Source organism: Cervus elaphus, chromosome 32, assembly GCF_910594005.1.
Source record: "Cervus elaphus chromosome 32, mCerEla1.1, whole genome shotgun sequence".
In the NCBI taxonomy this organism is placed as follows: Eukaryota; Metazoa; Chordata; class Mammalia; order Artiodactyla; family Cervidae; genus Cervus; species Cervus elaphus.
Genome location: NC_057846.1, coordinates 49,236,350 through 49,252,626, shown reverse-complemented (window position 1 = coordinate 49,252,626; position 16,277 = coordinate 49,236,350). Strand labels below are relative to the sequence as shown.

The 16,277-nt window shown below is 46.5% G+C and overlaps 1 protein-coding gene across 2 annotated transcripts in view; it reads left to right on the top strand.

The window, feature by feature from the left end:
• Positions 1-16,277, top strand: part of UBE2E2 (ubiquitin conjugating enzyme E2 E2) — a 354,523-nt gene that overhangs the window by 160,869 nt on the left and 177,377 nt on the right. Inside the window, exon 1 of one of the 2 annotated variants that reach the window (XM_043893882.1) lies at positions 5,165-5,199. The exons of the other annotated variant lie outside the window; for it this stretch is intronic. Coding sequence (XP_043749817.1) covers positions 5,165-5,199 — 35 coding nt within the window. Of the gene's footprint in view, positions 1-5,164; positions 5,200-16,277 lie in introns of those variants that run through there. 2 annotated transcript variants of the gene reach the window in all.

Below are 16,277 nucleotides of genomic sequence, written 5' to 3'. Positions count from 1 at the left end.
GGCACAAAAATTGACTGATGATAAAAAAGGAAATTCTACAGGATTTGGACGGGGATGACCTGACCCCTCCCGCATGCTGGATAATGACACGCCTGCCTCCCAGTGCTTCACCAGGACCGGAGGCCGCCTTAATGCCCGATCCAGGGCCAGGTGAAGTTTCTGCAACAGCCAGCTTTCCCGGAGTTCGTAGAGCCGCCGTTTGGGCAGGCTCCGATCCCGGTGACAGAAGCCTCTGGCCAGCACTTCCAGAATCCGGCTTCAACCGAACCGCCCAAGCTATACCCGCCTCTCCCGGTGAGTACTGACAAGAGGGGGAGGGAGATGTTGGAATTAAGCAGAGACCGCGCTCTGCCAGAGAGCTGGAGGGAATAAAAGAGAACAGACAAGAGACTTACAGTGCTAGCTGCTGCTCTGGGAAAGTCTATCTCGGGCCCTCCAGAAAACCTCATCTGCCCCAAGGACAGGACAGTCCTTCAGCCGGTCCCAAGGGAGGCCCTGGGCCCATTACAGCCAAACCAGTGTGCCCGGTGCCGAGCTTTTGGCCACTGGAAGAATGAATGCCCTAAGGCAAGGAAGGAAGAGGAAGCTCCTGCAGTTGTGGGGCTTGCTGACCTGGAAATTAACTAGGGCTGCCAGGGCTCAGAGATATCAGGTTCCTGAGAGCCCATGGTAACCGTAAAAGTGGGGGACCAAAACATTGACTTCATGGTGGATACAGGAGCAGAATTGTCGGTAGTAACAAAACCTGTGGCACCTCTGTCCACAAAGACTACCGCTGTAACTGGGGTATCGGGAGAAGAGATGACTAAATCGTTTTGCCAGCCCAGAAAATGTCAGATGGGGGGGGGGGGGAGGCACCAAGGGATTCATGAATTCCTCTACATTCCTGAGTGCCCAGTACCCATGTTGGGAAGAGACTTGCTCTCCAAACTAGGAGCACAAGTGACTTTCTCCCCTGAGGAGAGGCCCACCTTCTGGACGGACTCTATGACTTATTTGCCCTCTCTCTCAATACCAACCCAAGATGAGTGGAGGTTGCATGAGCCTCTGAAGGCAGAACCGGGTGGGCCAGAAGAGCATGAGGGAGCTAACTCAATTATTCCCTGAGGTCTGGGTGGAAGACAACCCCTCCTCCCCCCAGGCTGGCTAAACATCACACCCCAGTGATAATGGAACTCAAACCAGGCACCATGCCGGTTAGAGGGCTCCGGTACCCACTATGGATGGAGGCCTGAACCGGCATATTGCCCCACATCAATAGATTGAAACAAGCAGGCATTCTAGTAGAGTGCCAGTCGGCTTGGAATACGCCAATCCTGCCAGTCAAAAGGGAAGGAGGACAGGACTATAGGCCTGTACAAGATCTCAGGCTAGTCAACCAGGCTACTGTGACTTTACACGCCACTGTTCCAAACCCCTATACCTTACTTAGCCTCCTCCCACCGAGGACTAAAGTTTACACTTGCCTAGATCTCAAGGATGCCTTCTTCTGCATATGCCTCGCCCCAGCGTCACAGCCCATATTTGCCTTTGAATGGGAAGATCCAGTGGGGAGCACCAAACAACAGCTCATCTGGACTCCCCCACAAGGGTTTAAAAACTTCCCAGCCATCTTTGGGGAAGCCTTGGCTTCTGATCTGGACTCATTCCATCCGGAAGAGTATGGATGTCAGCTCCTACAATAGGGGGATGACCTGCTGCTGGCTGCCTGAGACCAAGGAAAAATGCTGGAAAGGGACAAATGCACTGCTCCAGCTGTTGATGGAAGCAGGTTACCGGGTGTCGAAGAAGAAGGCACAGATCTACCAAGAGGAGGCCCAGAGTTCTGAGATGGTGGAATGAACCAACCGGACACTTAAAGAGACTCTCCAAGTGGATCAGAGAGACTGACTGCTCCTGAGTGGACTTGCTCCCAATGGCTCTGCTCAGACTCGGGATGACCCCACAGTCCCAAGGCTATTCTCTACACGAAATTGTGTATGGGAGGCCTTCTCCCATAAGAAAACAGGTGTCAACAAATTTGCCTCAGGTAAGGGGGGATAGGATTTCACAGCAGATGGAACTGGGTAAGGTAATAAATCGGGTGACTAAGTTTGTACAAGAAAGGGTGCCGTTCCCCCTTGGGGAACAGATTCATGAGTTTACACTTGGTGACCAAGTATGGGTCAAAGATTGGAAACATGATTTGCTAGCCCTTTGGTGAAAGGGCCCTTATGTTATTCTAACTACCCCTACTGCAGTTAAAGTTGCAGGTATTGTCCCTTGATCCATCACACCAGAGCAAAGAAGACATACCACGCTGACCCGGAGGACGCCGAGTGGACCACCCAGAAGGACCCCACCGACCCACGGGAAACCAAGATCATTCTGAGGAGGAAGAAGAAAACTAGGTCCCAGACGAGCCCTCTACAGGATGGAGCTGGGTAAACGACTCCTGCTGCTCGGCCTCATCAATGCAATTTTGAACTTGGATTTACCTATTCTGGATGTGAAGAAGGAATTCAGAGGGCCTGGACTCCATCTCAGGCCTGTCTGTGCGCGGCCACCTCTCCAGTGGACTCTGAACTCTGTGCTTAGCGCCTGTGGGAGTGACAATGGAAGGATAAGACCCCCCTCTGGGCAGGGGAATCTTGAAGAAGAGAAAACAGACACTAATCACCCCTGCCTCCGGACACTAGCTATCAGAATGTAAGCACAGGCTTATCGGTTATTAACTATTTGTTATGTAACTGCGGGCTTATTGATTACTGACTGTTTGAACACATAACACGTGAATGATGGGGTTATTGTAGTTGCATTTACCCTTCCTTTGTTTATGTAAGTCTCAAGGGAATTGGGGTAGTGGGTTTGGACGCGTACACATGGGGTATAAAAGATTTTCACAAATGCTGGTCGGGGTCCTTGGCTAAGAGGAGACTCTGCCTTGGGCCCGCCGGCGTAATAAACTGCACTCCACTATCAAAAAAAAAAAAAAAAAAAAAGTAGTTGTCAAGCCAGTGGCGTGACTTGGTTAGGACTTCGAGGTTTTGAGGACTCTGTGAGCTGTGTAGGTGTCAGTGGGGTCACCGTAAGATGAGCAAGAGCTGAATCATAAGACAGGAAGCCCAAAGGTCGCCTGTGCCTAATTCTGATAGGCTAGCGTGGGGTATGTGGACGTGTCTTGCTAGTTCCAGCATTAGGCATATAGACACCCTACCATTCCTACAGGTAGAGTCGGCTTGGGCTGAAAGGAAGGGAAGGCACAGGCTGGCAAAGGTGAACAATTTATCAGAAGCATCATGGAGTGTGTGACGTGTCTCAGAAATTATCCTGTCTTGAATCATACCAAATACTGTATATCTGTCCTAACAGTTTATTGAAGCCTGCTAGGTTTTTGGCTCTGGCTGAATGGGTGTCGTGGTTGAAATAATCTAATAGTCATCTATCTGTGACAGTCGTGAAAGTGTTGGCTGCTCAGTCGTGTCCGACTCTTTGCGACCCCATGGACTGTAGCCTACCAGGCTTCTCGGTCCGTGGAATTCTCCGGGCAAGAACACTGGAGTGGGTGGGTAGCCATTCCCTTCTCCAGGGGACCTTCCTGACCCAGGGATCCAGCCCAGTATCAGATGATAAAATCAGATAAGAGCAGCATGAGTTTTCAGTGCTCACTTTAAGTAGATCTATGAACAGTCTTAGGAGTAAATAGCAATAAAAAGGCAAGTATTGTTATGATTCCCCTTATGAGGCGCCTAGAAGAGGCAAATTCGTAGAGAGTCTAATAGCAGTTGCGTGGGACGGGGTCAGGGGCGGAGGCGGAGTCCATGTCTAATGGGCACAGAGTTTCTGTCTGCGATGCTGAGGCGCTCTGGGAATCCATGGCTGTGATGGTGGCACAGCCTCCTGAATGTGCTTAGGGCACCAGGGGATACACTTAAATGGTTAAATGGTAAATACTATGTTGCATATATTTTACCCTGTGAGCCCTTGTGGCTCAGAGGGTAAAGAATCCGCCTGCAGTGTGGGAGACCTGGGTTTGATCCCTGGGTTGGGAAGATCCCCTGGGGGAGGGCATGGCAACCCACTCCACTGTTCTGGCCTCGAGAATCCCATGGGGTCGCAAAGAGTCCGACATGACTGAGGGATTTTCACTTCACTTCACCTCATATATTTTACCACAATAGCAATGTGAGCAATTACTCTTAATGCAAAATCCAGGGTGGGGGTGAAACGGCATGCCATGGAGACCATTGGCAAGGTGCCCAAACCTACGCCCTCTCACCAGCTGAGAGCCGGGCCACAGGAGGGGTGGGCAGTCTTCCAGCAGGGCGGGACCCCCTGTGTAGGGTCGAGCTGAGTGAACAGGAGTTCAGTCCCCAAGTCACAGCAGTGAAATCCCAGGCACAGCTGGAGGGGCAGTCTGGGCTCTCCAAACCTGCCGTCCATGGGTGCCAGCTCTGAAGCTAGGTCATGCAGCTCTTGAGTCCCCCATTCATGAAATGTGTGCACCCTTGGTGGTGGTGGTTTAGTCGCTAAGTCGTGTCCGACTCTTGCAATCCCGTGGACTGTAGCCTGCCAGGCCCAGGCAAAAATCCTGGAGTGGGTTGCCATTTCCTTCTCCAGGGAACCTTCCCCACCTGGGGATCGAACCCAGGTCTCCTGCATTGCAGGATTCTTTACCATCTGAGCTACGAGGGAAGCCCTCAGAGCTTACACACAGGTGTGGACCCCTACACATTTGCAGTGTTAGTTGACCCATTAAACTATATTTTTCTAAAACTTAAATTTTATTTCAAAACCGTTCTAAGAATAGACTTCTTCTTCTATGAAATTGATGAAGCCATTTAAATTGGTTTCCTCCTGCTTTTCAGTTTTTCTTTTAGTATTACCAGTTGTTATCAGTTCCAGACACTCTAGAGGGGTCTGTAAAGTATTTCTCGTGGGAATAGCTTCCTTGCACTCTTTGAATTCATTTGTTCACGTAAAAATGACTGAGTATTACTTACTTTGTACAGGATAATATTTACTAAGAATACGGAGATTATATTCACATGGATATATTTTTCTTTAGTTTGTTGGGTTTTTGGTTTGTTTTTTTTTTTTGAAGTATATGATTTAACAGACTCCCAACAAGATTATTTATTTTAATCCTGTCTTTTAAAATACTCTTTCTGGTTTATCTTTGTAGATGCTTTCTACTTTGAACAACCTTGCATTGAAAGGGTATGTAAAACTCAGATTTACTGTTACTGTGGCTTTTCATATGTTATATATTAATAAAAATATCATTATATCTTTACTTTTGGCATTCATATGTATTTATATCTAAATCACAAATCATTATCACACATTAATAAATTAATAAGTAATATGCAAGTTTGTATTTGTACATATGAAAAAGTGAAAAGTGTAAAAGTGTTAGTTGCTCAGCCGTCTCTGACTCTTTGCACCCCATAGACTGTAGTAGTCATGAAGGAGAGGGGAGCCTGGAACGCGGCAGTCTGTGGGGTCGCAAAGAGTTGGACCTGACTTAGTGACTGAACAAAAACTACAGGAATTATATTCAGTATATTCTAATAACCTGGAATGGAATATAATCTAAAAAATATCTGAATCACTGTACTATACACCTGAAAATAACACAATATTATGAATCAACTATAATTCATTAAAAATAACTTTGGTTATTTGGGTTCCTGGGGTTACTTGTAGGACACTGGTCATTTTATTTCTTTTAATTTTTATTTTTTCCTTCCTTGCCTTTTTATTTTGAAATAATTTCAGGGTTACGGGGAGTTGCAAGAATAGGAAAAATAATTTTTATGTACCCTTTGGTCATATTCCCCAAATGTTGAAGCTTTACCACATTTACTTAATTCTTTCTCTCTTTCTACAAACACACGGACGAGCTTTTGTTTTGTTTTGCTTTGTTTTTTTGGCTGGTCTGTTTGAAATCTAGTTGTAGATGTGGTGCCTTTTTATCTCTAAATAAGTTGACATATATGTCCTAAAAACCAAGGTATGCTTTTATATAATCAGTACGTTTGTAATCATCAGGGTATTGCACTGATACACGTATTCCTATCTAGTCTGCAAACCTTGTGTAAATGTCATCAGTTGTCCCCATAGGAGGCACCGTGACGCCTCCTGACACCCAACACAGCTCTGACCCCAAAGACACGGCAGGCACAGCCCTGCGGGCGAGGCTCTGCAAGGTGACTGGTCTGCCTGGTACACAGGTGCCACTGTGAAGACCCAGCCAGTGTAAGGGGACTAAGATGACAGAAAAGGGAAATAAGGGCTTGTTATCACAGACTGTGTCTCAAGAGTGGGAGGGGAAGGGTCGTGTGTGTGTGTCTGTGTGTGTGTGTGTGTTCTGTAAACTGTAAATGTCATTATTGGGACAGCGTTATTTTTTAAATATTAGTTTCATAATAGTCTAAAATAGATTTATAACGTACATGTAAACAAAACTTTAGGAATGAGAATTTATCTTGGCTGTATCAACACATTAAGAGCTCATCAGAATTTTTATAGGCTGTCTATGAGGTGCTGTGTCCAGGGATGATGGAAAGATTTAGAAACATGACCACTGTCCCAAGGAGACATAAAATCTCAGCTTTTCTTTTTTCAGCCTATGCCTCTCTTGTACAAAGAACCAAAGCACATGCCCTCTTTAATTTAAAATCTCAAAGTAAATTAAACTCAGGTATTCCCTACCCTGTGAGTCTGTTTGCTTCCTGAGTTTGCGTAATGAAGGATGCCTCATTATTTATGAAATATGTTTGGTCCCTAGATTGTGGATAGTGAATAGTAATGAAAGCTTGAATAGCGAAGGAAAACAGCTCCACCTTAAAGAGTTTGTTGTTTCTTGAGTTTGGATAGGGTGGCTTTAGTTAGGGAGAATTTAGACTATAAGGAATATGCGTACCACATCTTAAAATAATAAAGCTGTAATAGATGGAATGAAGCGGTGATCTAAGACAATATTATACCCCTCCATCACTGCTGCACCCTCTACCCTTTGAATATAAGGATACTCCACAAGAATATGCATTCCTCTCTAAAAATAATGGTCACAGAAATTTAATAACTAGATTATGGTAATATCTTAATGTTTTGTTTATGCTGACTTAATGGTTGTATGCACATAGGTGAAATGGTTTAGCAAGTAGATTAAAATGTGGGGTATGAAAGGAATTAAAGGACTTGATCCACATAACAATAGTACTACATTTGTAAGATAAGGTCTGTAACTGATTATGCCCAGACCGACGACAGGGTAGAAAGCCCTTTTTTGAAATAAGCCTTAATAATGCAGACTAGTGAATAATAGATAATATTCTGCTAAAATGTAATCAGTTCGTTCAGCAACTCGAGTAGCTAATGTATGCCCGACTCCGTGTGGGCTGTATCTTCGTGGAGCCTGGCCGTGTGAACACTGGACTCTAGTGGAGTTCTCTGCGCTCAAGAGGCAGTGTTTGTGGTCTGGAGACAGGGCTTGAATGTGCCTCTGGCTCTTGCACTTACTAACTTCCCCAGTGGCTCAGAGGGTAAAGCGTCTGCCTACAATGCGGGAAACCCAGGTTCGATCCCTGGGTCGGGAAGATCCCCTGGAGAAGAAAATGGCAGCCCACTCCAGTATTCTTGCCTGGAGAATCCCATGGATGGATAGTCCATGGGGCCGCAAAGAGTCGCACATGACTGAGCGACTTCACTTTCTTGTACTCACTTAGCTGCTTGAACTTGGGCGAACCGTTAAACTCTATGTGCCCCCGCTCCTTCATGTGGTTAATAAAGGAGAGAAGGCGGAGAATTCTAAAAGCATCTACCTCGTGGGGTTTTGTGAGGATTAAACAAACAAATGTATGAAGGGCTTGGAAAAATGCCTAGTATAATAAACGTCAGTTATTTTTATTTTTTTAATGTGAAGACAGATAGTTCGAAACAAGTGCACGTTAAAGGAACATTGGCCTGGTCTGGAGGGTCAGAAATGGCTTTCTTGGGGATGTCCCTTGCGGCCTGAGAAGTGCTGGCTGACTGCATAGGGAAAGAATCCCAGGCTGAGAACAGCAGGCGTGGCGGCCTGGAAGAATCCAGGGCAGAGTAAGGCGGGGACCCAGCCAGGCTGCGTCTCCTATGGCTTCGGAGAGCCTTCAGAAGGGTGGTTGTAAGGAAGGAAGATTCTCATCTTAAAAGGATCGTTGTGCACGCATTCTGAAAAATGTTTGGAGCACACTCTTGACAAGCAGTAAGATGGTAGCTGGGAGTAAGGTGGGAGGGGATAGAAACGGGCACATCAAAATCTATGTGGGTCGGCAAATAACATGACTGCGGGTTTTGCTGGATGTGAGGGTGAGGGAGAAGAAACGCCGGTGCAGACTCCCAGGATAGCAGGTAGAAGGGAAATACGTGCAGGTGAGTTCAGAGAGCAGAGGGATGTTCTGTTGTAAAGAGACTGAGGATGTCATAGAGGGTTTGCTGATAATCTTGAGGAAGTTGGAAGCAGTGATTCTCACAGTGTGGTCCCTGGGCCAGCGGCATCACCTGGGCACTTGTTAGAAATGTGAAATATCAGGCCCTACCCTGGACTGACTGTCAGAAACGCTGGGTGTGAGACCCTCCAGGCTGTGTTTTAACAAGCCCTCAGATGGTTCACATGGCTCTGATGCCTGGGGAAATGGAGAACACCGTTCTCAGAGGCACAGTGAGTGGTTTAGGAAGAGGGACAGTGCATGTCAGAGCCAAGGGCTTGACTGCTTTTGTGGAATGAGGGTACCTCGGGGGCAGGGAGTCAGCTAACTGTAGCCAGTACAACAGGTCTAGTCCACTGCCTGTTCTGGAAGAGTCCACCACCTAAGAATGGCTTTATTGGTTTCTGTGGTTGAAATGGGCTTCCCATTTCCCATTTCCCAATGCCTGAGACCCGGGTTTAATCCCTGGGTCGGGAAGATCCCCTGGAGAAGGAGATGGCAACCCGCTCCAGTATTCTTGCCTGGGGAATCCCACGGACGGAGGAGCCTCGTGGGCCACAGTCCGTGGGAATAAACGTGGGAAGCAGGGTTCCTCTGCACCGTCTGCTGTTGGCCAAAGTAGTGGCTGTGTTGGGGAACGTCTGATCTCGTGGTCTCGGTCTTTCTGCTCTGTCCAGCTTTGGGGACTGGATGGCGCATCACCAAGAACCTAAGAATGCAGGTCTTAGGAGAGATATGGTCGTGACAGCGTCAGATTTGGAAAGTTCAGGAGACTTTTCCCTTTACACTCATGCTGAACTCGGTATAAAATGTCTATTTAAAGGGATGTGTGCTAAGTGAACATTTTCAGCCCATCTCTATATTGCATTTCCCTAATTTTATTTTTTTATTTCTTTACCAGTAGAATAAATCTTCTGAAAATTATTAGAAATGCCATCATTTCTGCCAGCAGAATTCAAGAAATTCTGAAGGAAAAATAATACCTTAACTATGATGATGCATCGTATTTCTGGATTTAAACCTTGAAATCAGGTCTCAGAAACACAAACTTCATAGTAAATACTTTGTTGTTAGTGTAATTATGAGAAAACTAGTAGAACATACACTTTTTCTTCTTACAAGTTACAGCTACATATGATGCACTCAGAAATAAAATGCAAACTAAAAATTTAGCAATGTAAAAGCCAGTTCAAATTATTTACAAAATTATGTGCACAATTCATGGGCTTCCCAAGTAGTTCAGTGGTAAAGAATCTGCCTGCAATGCAGGAGACCCGGGTTCAATCCCTGGGTCAGGAAGATTCTGTGGAGGCGGAAATGGCAACCCACTCCAGTGTTCTTGCCTGGAGAATCCCATGGAGGAGCCTGGTGAGCTACAGTCCACGGGGTCCCAGAGAGTCAGACACGACTGAGTGACTGACCACACATGTGCACAGTTGAGTTTTCTTCTCCTCCCAAGCAGGACCTTTACGTTATTATTTGCAGCACACTGTTTCCATCATGGGCTTCCCTGGTGGCCCAGCTGGTAAAGAATCCACCTGCAATGCAAGAAACCCAGGTTCCATCCCTGGGTCGGGAAGATTCCCTGGAGGAGGGCGTGGCAGCCCACTCCAGTATTCTTGCCTGGAGAATTCCATGGACAGAGGAGCCTGGCGGGCTATAGTCCATGGGGTCACACAGAGTCAGACACGACTCAGTGACTAAACCACGACCATTTCCATTATGAAATACATTTATTTCTGTTAACATTTGCTAGTGTGAAAATGGAAAAAAAATTCCTGTATAGACCATTTGTGGGCTCCTTCTCGCTTTGCTGAAGTCCTTGCGTCCTCCTTTGGTGCCTGAGTTGAGAGTTACACTCCTTCCTCTCTTGCACAGCAGGTTGCTTTGATTACTCCCTTCTCTTGAACATTCTGATATTTCAGAGCATGAAAACGGCAACACATTCCTGTCTGAACTATTATCATTCCATTGATCAAACAAAATGCTGCTGATGAGATTTTATGAAGCCCTGTTAATGTAGTTTTGCAGAGATTCTGAGCTTTTATCTTGCAAAATAGATTTACCAGAATACCAAAGTCAGGAAACCCTATTTCTGTTATAAAGACATGTAAACGTTCCTACAGATTAGAATTCTTGGCTAATCTCTTCACCTAATAAACCACATGTAGTCATAAAAGAAACAGACAGAAAGCAATGAAGTGAGCTGTTGTCTGTGTGAGTGTGTGTGTGTGTATACTTCTGCAACCCTTCTTTCAGGATCCCCTGCCTTTCAGTATCGCAGTCAGGTACAAAAATTCACAACTCACATAGAAAACCAAGTCCCTGTCAAATTGTATCAAGTTGGCCAAGAAGCTCATTCAGGTTTTCGTAAATGTTTTGGGAAAACCCAGGGGAACTTTTTGGCCAATCCAATGTTGACCTTTAAACCCTCAGATTCCTTTTTTTTCACCCTGAGATTCCCTTCCTTCCCTCTCTCCCTCCCTCCCCTTCTCCCTCCTTCTCTCCTGCTTCTGCTGGTACTTGGGACTCGTTCTGGGTGCAAGAGATGCAGCTGTGAACAGCCACTGAAGAGACATGTCCTTCAGCCTGTGGTCTAGTGTGGCAGGACAGGTGGTCCTCAAAGGACAGCTGAGGGAGAGGAGCATGCGCTCCGCGGACAAGTAAAACCGGGGCTTCTGCTGGAGACGGACTGTGTGCCCAGAGTGCGTGGTTAGGGGGGCCTCTTGGGAGGTGCTGGTGAAGCTGTGGCCCAGTGGTCTTAGAAGGAATGTCATGTTAGTGTCTTTCGGGGAGGACGTTCTGTTCAGAGAGGCTCCTGCAGAACCTAAGGCAGGAGTCAGGTCACTGAAAGAAGGCCGGGTGGCTGGAAAGTGTGGTGAAAAGATGGTGCAAGGTGAGCCCGGGGTGGTGAGCGGATGCTGTGTAGGCTGGGGAGGGAGTATGGATGAAGTCCTCAAAGCAAGAATGAGGCAGCCTCTGCAGAGCGAGTCACTTTACTCTGTGCCAAGGAGTCCGCTTGGCTTATTTTCATGTATTATCCAATTTAATTCTTGAAATTCTATGAGATAAATACTGTTATCCTCATTTTTCAGATGAGAATAGGGAGACTCAGAGAGAGTTGATTAAGATCACGTGTCTATGAAGTGGGAACAAAGCGGTTCTTTGCACCTGGTCCCGTGGGTTGCAAAGCCTGTGCTCTCAGCTGCCTGCTGTGGGGAGTCTGTACTGCTCTCAGCTTTCCCCTCTTGTCCCCTTTGTCCCTCAGAAAGCCTCTCCTTCGGCCGGGCCGGTGCTGGGACGTGGCCAAGCCCTTGACACTCCCCGGAAACCGGCCCCCGCCTTCCTGTGTTCTGTGTCTCCCACTGGCACCCTCGGCCCCTTCCTCGGTGACGTACCCTGTCTGTACAGAACATAAACTCAGAGTAAGATCAGGGCGTTCTGCAACAGCTTCCAAGCTATGTCGGCCCCAGGACAGCGGTCCTGCTTGGTGACCACCAGTGCTTCCGAATGAAGTGCACCGGCGATGGGCTAGCCAGAACGCTTTTCAGATTTTTCTAGCTTCCCTCAGTGTTGGTGTACTCCTTAAACATGAGTAGTGGTTAAGGATCAGAATTGAGAACGTTTAGAAAATGCCTCCAGAATTTTAATCCGGGAGCTGATATTTTGTATTTCAAGAGTACAGTTAGGGACGTCCCTGGAGGCCCCGCGGATAGGAATCCGCCGGCCCGTGCAGGGCACCCAGCTTCAGTCCCTGACCCGGAGAGACCGCACGTGCTGCGGAGCAGCTAAATCTGTGCGCGGCAACCGCTGAGCCTCCGCTCTGGAGCCCTTGAGCCGCCAGACCGGACCCACCGCTGCAGCTGCTGCAGCCCGCGTGCCCACAGCCGCGCTCTACCCCACGGGAAGCCGCTGCGGCCCACAGCGGGGGCCCCGCACCCCGCAACAGACGGGAGCCCCCGCCCCTGCACCCCGCAACGGAGAGGAGCCCCCGCAAACAGAGGGGAGCCCCCCACCCCGCACCGGAGAGGAGCCCGAGCAGCGCTGAAGACACAGTGCAGCTGAAAATGAACGAATGAATGAATAAAAAATACGTTAGCTATTTTAGCCACAACGTTGTGAAGGTTTCCAACCATATTATACAAATATACGTGTGTGTGTATGGCTTCCTTTCATTAGATACAAAATAGAAAAAACAACTTCATCTGACTTGTGTTTAGGTATATAGCTGCAGTGTCATTAGAATTACAGTATATGAAATAAAGTTCCTGTTCCAGTTATGTGCTTTTAAATGGGTATCTATTAGCAGTAACACAAAGGCACATTTTGATTTCAGTAATTTTCCAAGATACCTCCCTTCAGATCCAGCACTAGTCGCCTGGCAGCTGTGACTCCGCTGAAGGCCCAGAGGGGACCTACAGCCTGTTTGCACCCCAGTCCCGTCGGTGGATGTGGTTGAGCCCGGCCCCCCTCGCTCAGCCTCCGCTGGAAGGGCTGCAGGCTGCCTGGGGATGGGCTGGGGGCCACGGGTGCACGTCAGAGGCTGCTTTTAGAAAGGGAGGGGCAGTGGTCGGCTGATGGGCAGGGAGGGGTTAGCTTAGAATTAATAAACAAAAATTCTTTCATAAAATGAGGCAAAGATTACAAAGTGAAACTTAATGAAACTAAAATGAATTTAATCTCTTGAATCAATGTGATTATTTTTGTACAGTTATCACTTGCCTTTTGCAGTACTTGATGTGAGCATCCAGGGAAATACCTGTAGGCAGGATTTCATGGTCGTTGCAGCAACGGTCAGAAGCAGATAAAAACGGTACCTCTTAAACGTTTTCAGTTTCACTTTCCTGGGATCTAATAAAATGAGTCTTGTGCCGTTCACTGCCAAGGCCTGATTTTAAAATGCTGCCTTGTGGTTTGTTCCGTTGTTTGTCGATTGTGGACGTCAAGTGATACAACGCTGCATGGAAGAGTTTGTGGTTGGCTCTGCACACGGGTTATAGGAGTAAAGCTGCAGCCAGGCAGCAGGGCTCTGTCATCCTAAAGGAGGCATGTTAAATCCTCCCAGAGACTCCATGTGGTGAGTGCCCTGATAGAGGAGCAGTGGCTTTAAAAATAGTCAGAGAACAAGCAAAAGTGCTCTGCTTACAGCAAGAGGAGACTCCATCCTGTCAGTGACCAGAAAGTGGGCCGTCAGCGTGTCTCTCATGATCGTCTGTGGATCTTTCTTTAGCCTCTCTCCCCGCCCTCTCGTTTTCTCTGTGGTTCTCTGCAGGGACTGGAAGCCAAATACTGCTGACCGTATCTGAGAAACAACCTCTGCCTGTAATCTCTGGATTCCCCTTCTGTGACACTACTTTCTAAGAGAATGATGTTGGATTACACACACCGAGGCATAATACACTTGTTTCTTTATAAACTCAGTAATGATGAGATTCTGCATGTTGGAATAACATATGATGAATATCTGTATTGGTGTCGATCGAACATTGGCTTTTTATGTGACTGCAGTAAGATTTGAACTGTGTAAACTATTAAACTATTCTTCCCACCCCTCCCTCTCCACTTAACTCTGCATTCATCAAAAGTAAATGCCCAGATCAGTAGAGTGTTTCTGTAACAGGTGAGAATTACCTTAGACCTACTCCCCATTGGATTCCCAGGTGGCGCTAGTGGTAAAGAACCTGCCTGCTAAATGCAGGTGATGAAGAGAGGAGGCTTTGATCCCTGGGTCGGGAAGATCCCCTGGAGAAGGGAATGGCAACCCACCCCAGTATTCTTGCCTGGAGAATCCCATGGACAGAGGAGCCTGGTGGCCTACAGTCTGTGGGGTCGGAAAGAGTCAGACACGACTGAGCACGCACGCTTACTCCCCATAACCCACAGGCTCATCGTCATCATCACATAAACCAATTGTTCCTACATTAAACTCTGAGTCTGTTTTTCTTGTTATTTGATGAATAGATCACTTGAATGACTTAGAAATATAGCATTTGAAATTGAACAGGTCATGAGTGAAAACTAGCTACTGTTTTTCTCTTTTTTTTTTAAATTCTGTTTTATCGGTGTGTTCGTAGCAGTCACAGGTACCTTGTTTTGCAAAGATTTTTTTGAGGTCAGCATTCTTGGCAGTTTAAGAAGCAGATTTTAACGCTCTGTGCTAAGATAACGGCCAGCTTTAGCACTCAGTTCAGTTCAGTCGCTCAGTCGTGTCCGACTCTTTGCGGCCCCAAGGACAGCAGCATTAGCATTCCAGTATTTGTCAAACCTGTTAAGTCTGTGGTCAGGACTCCTTTGGCAATGGGCAGAGGCACTTTGCCTGTAAATTCCCATCAGTTTTCTGTGCTGTCTAATCATATTAAAATTGTGGATATTTTGAATGCAAGAGAATCTGAGATACAAGTAGTTTACCATAGTCTGTTGCCCATTCTTCTACTTAGTTCAGCTACTTTGTTAGTATTAGGAAATCTGACTTGTATACTTTGACTCAGGTATTTAGGTATTTCTCTGATGTGAAATAAAGTGTGGACAAAGTTGATGCTGCTTATAACCCGGGTATTTTTGAGAAATATAGCAATGGATTTCTCTGTAATATCCTTGGGTTTATTTTCACTGAAATATTTTATAGATGATAAGTCACATGGTGTAGGATAACATGCGAGACAGATTGCAGTTTGAATTCCAAATCTTCTTGCTTCGTAGACTTCGTCAGGTCTGCTAACTCTGTGAGTGTTTGCATGAGTTTTCCAAAGCATGAGTGATATACCTACCTCGTTGAGCTGTGAGAACAGAATAGGGTTATGTGAAACGTCCAACACAGTGGCTGGTGCCTTTCTTCAAGTTCTGAAGTTCCAGCGCTTGTAAGTAGCGCATATCAGTCAAAAGTCAGGTCCTCTGACAGACAGAAATGGGTTTTCAGTCACAGCATGTGTTACCAGCTGGTAGAAAGTTTGGGTCCTGGCAGATGGTCATGCAGAGCTACAACATTTTCGGCTAGTTTTTCCCTGTAAAATTCTGTTAAGACTTTTCTCAAGAATTCTAAACGTCAGTAAGAATTGGGTGAAAAGAAAGGAGAGGCGCTGGGAGATGTCCAGGCCCTCGACTGGGGGGTGTTGAGAACGGGCCGTCCGGTGAGATACAGAACAGATGATGAAGACGAGGGAGGTCTGAGAGAGACAGCCGAGCAGACGCATCGGCTCATCCACGTTTAATTTGGTTTTAGCTTTGCTTAGAACCTGTGTAGTTCCCAAGATGACTCATTTTGTTGTTGTTTAGTTGCTAAGTCGTGTCTGACTCTTTTGCGACCCCATGAACTGTAGCCCACCAGGCTCCTCTGCCCATGGGATTCTCCAGGCCAGAACACTGGAGTGGGCTGCCATGCCCTCCTCCAGGGGATCTTCCTGACCCGGGGATCAAACCCCCGTCTCCTACATTGGCAGGCAGATTCTTCACTGCTGAGCCATAAGAAAGAATGAATTAATACAATTTGCAGCAACAGGAATGGACCTGAGGATTATCATACTAAGTGAAGTAAGTCAGACAGAGAAAGACAGTATCATATGATATTGCTTATATGTGGAATCTTTAAAAAAAAAATGACACAAATGAACTTATTTACAGAACAGACTCACAGACTTGGAGAATGAACTTATGGTTACCAGGGGAAAAGGGTGGGGAGGGTGGGATAAACAGATACACACTTCTCTATTTAAAATAGATAACCAATGAGGACCTACTGTATAGCACAAGGAATTCTGCTCAATGTTCTGTAATAACCTAAATGGAAAAAGACTGAAAAAGAACAGATATATGTAGACATACAATTGATTC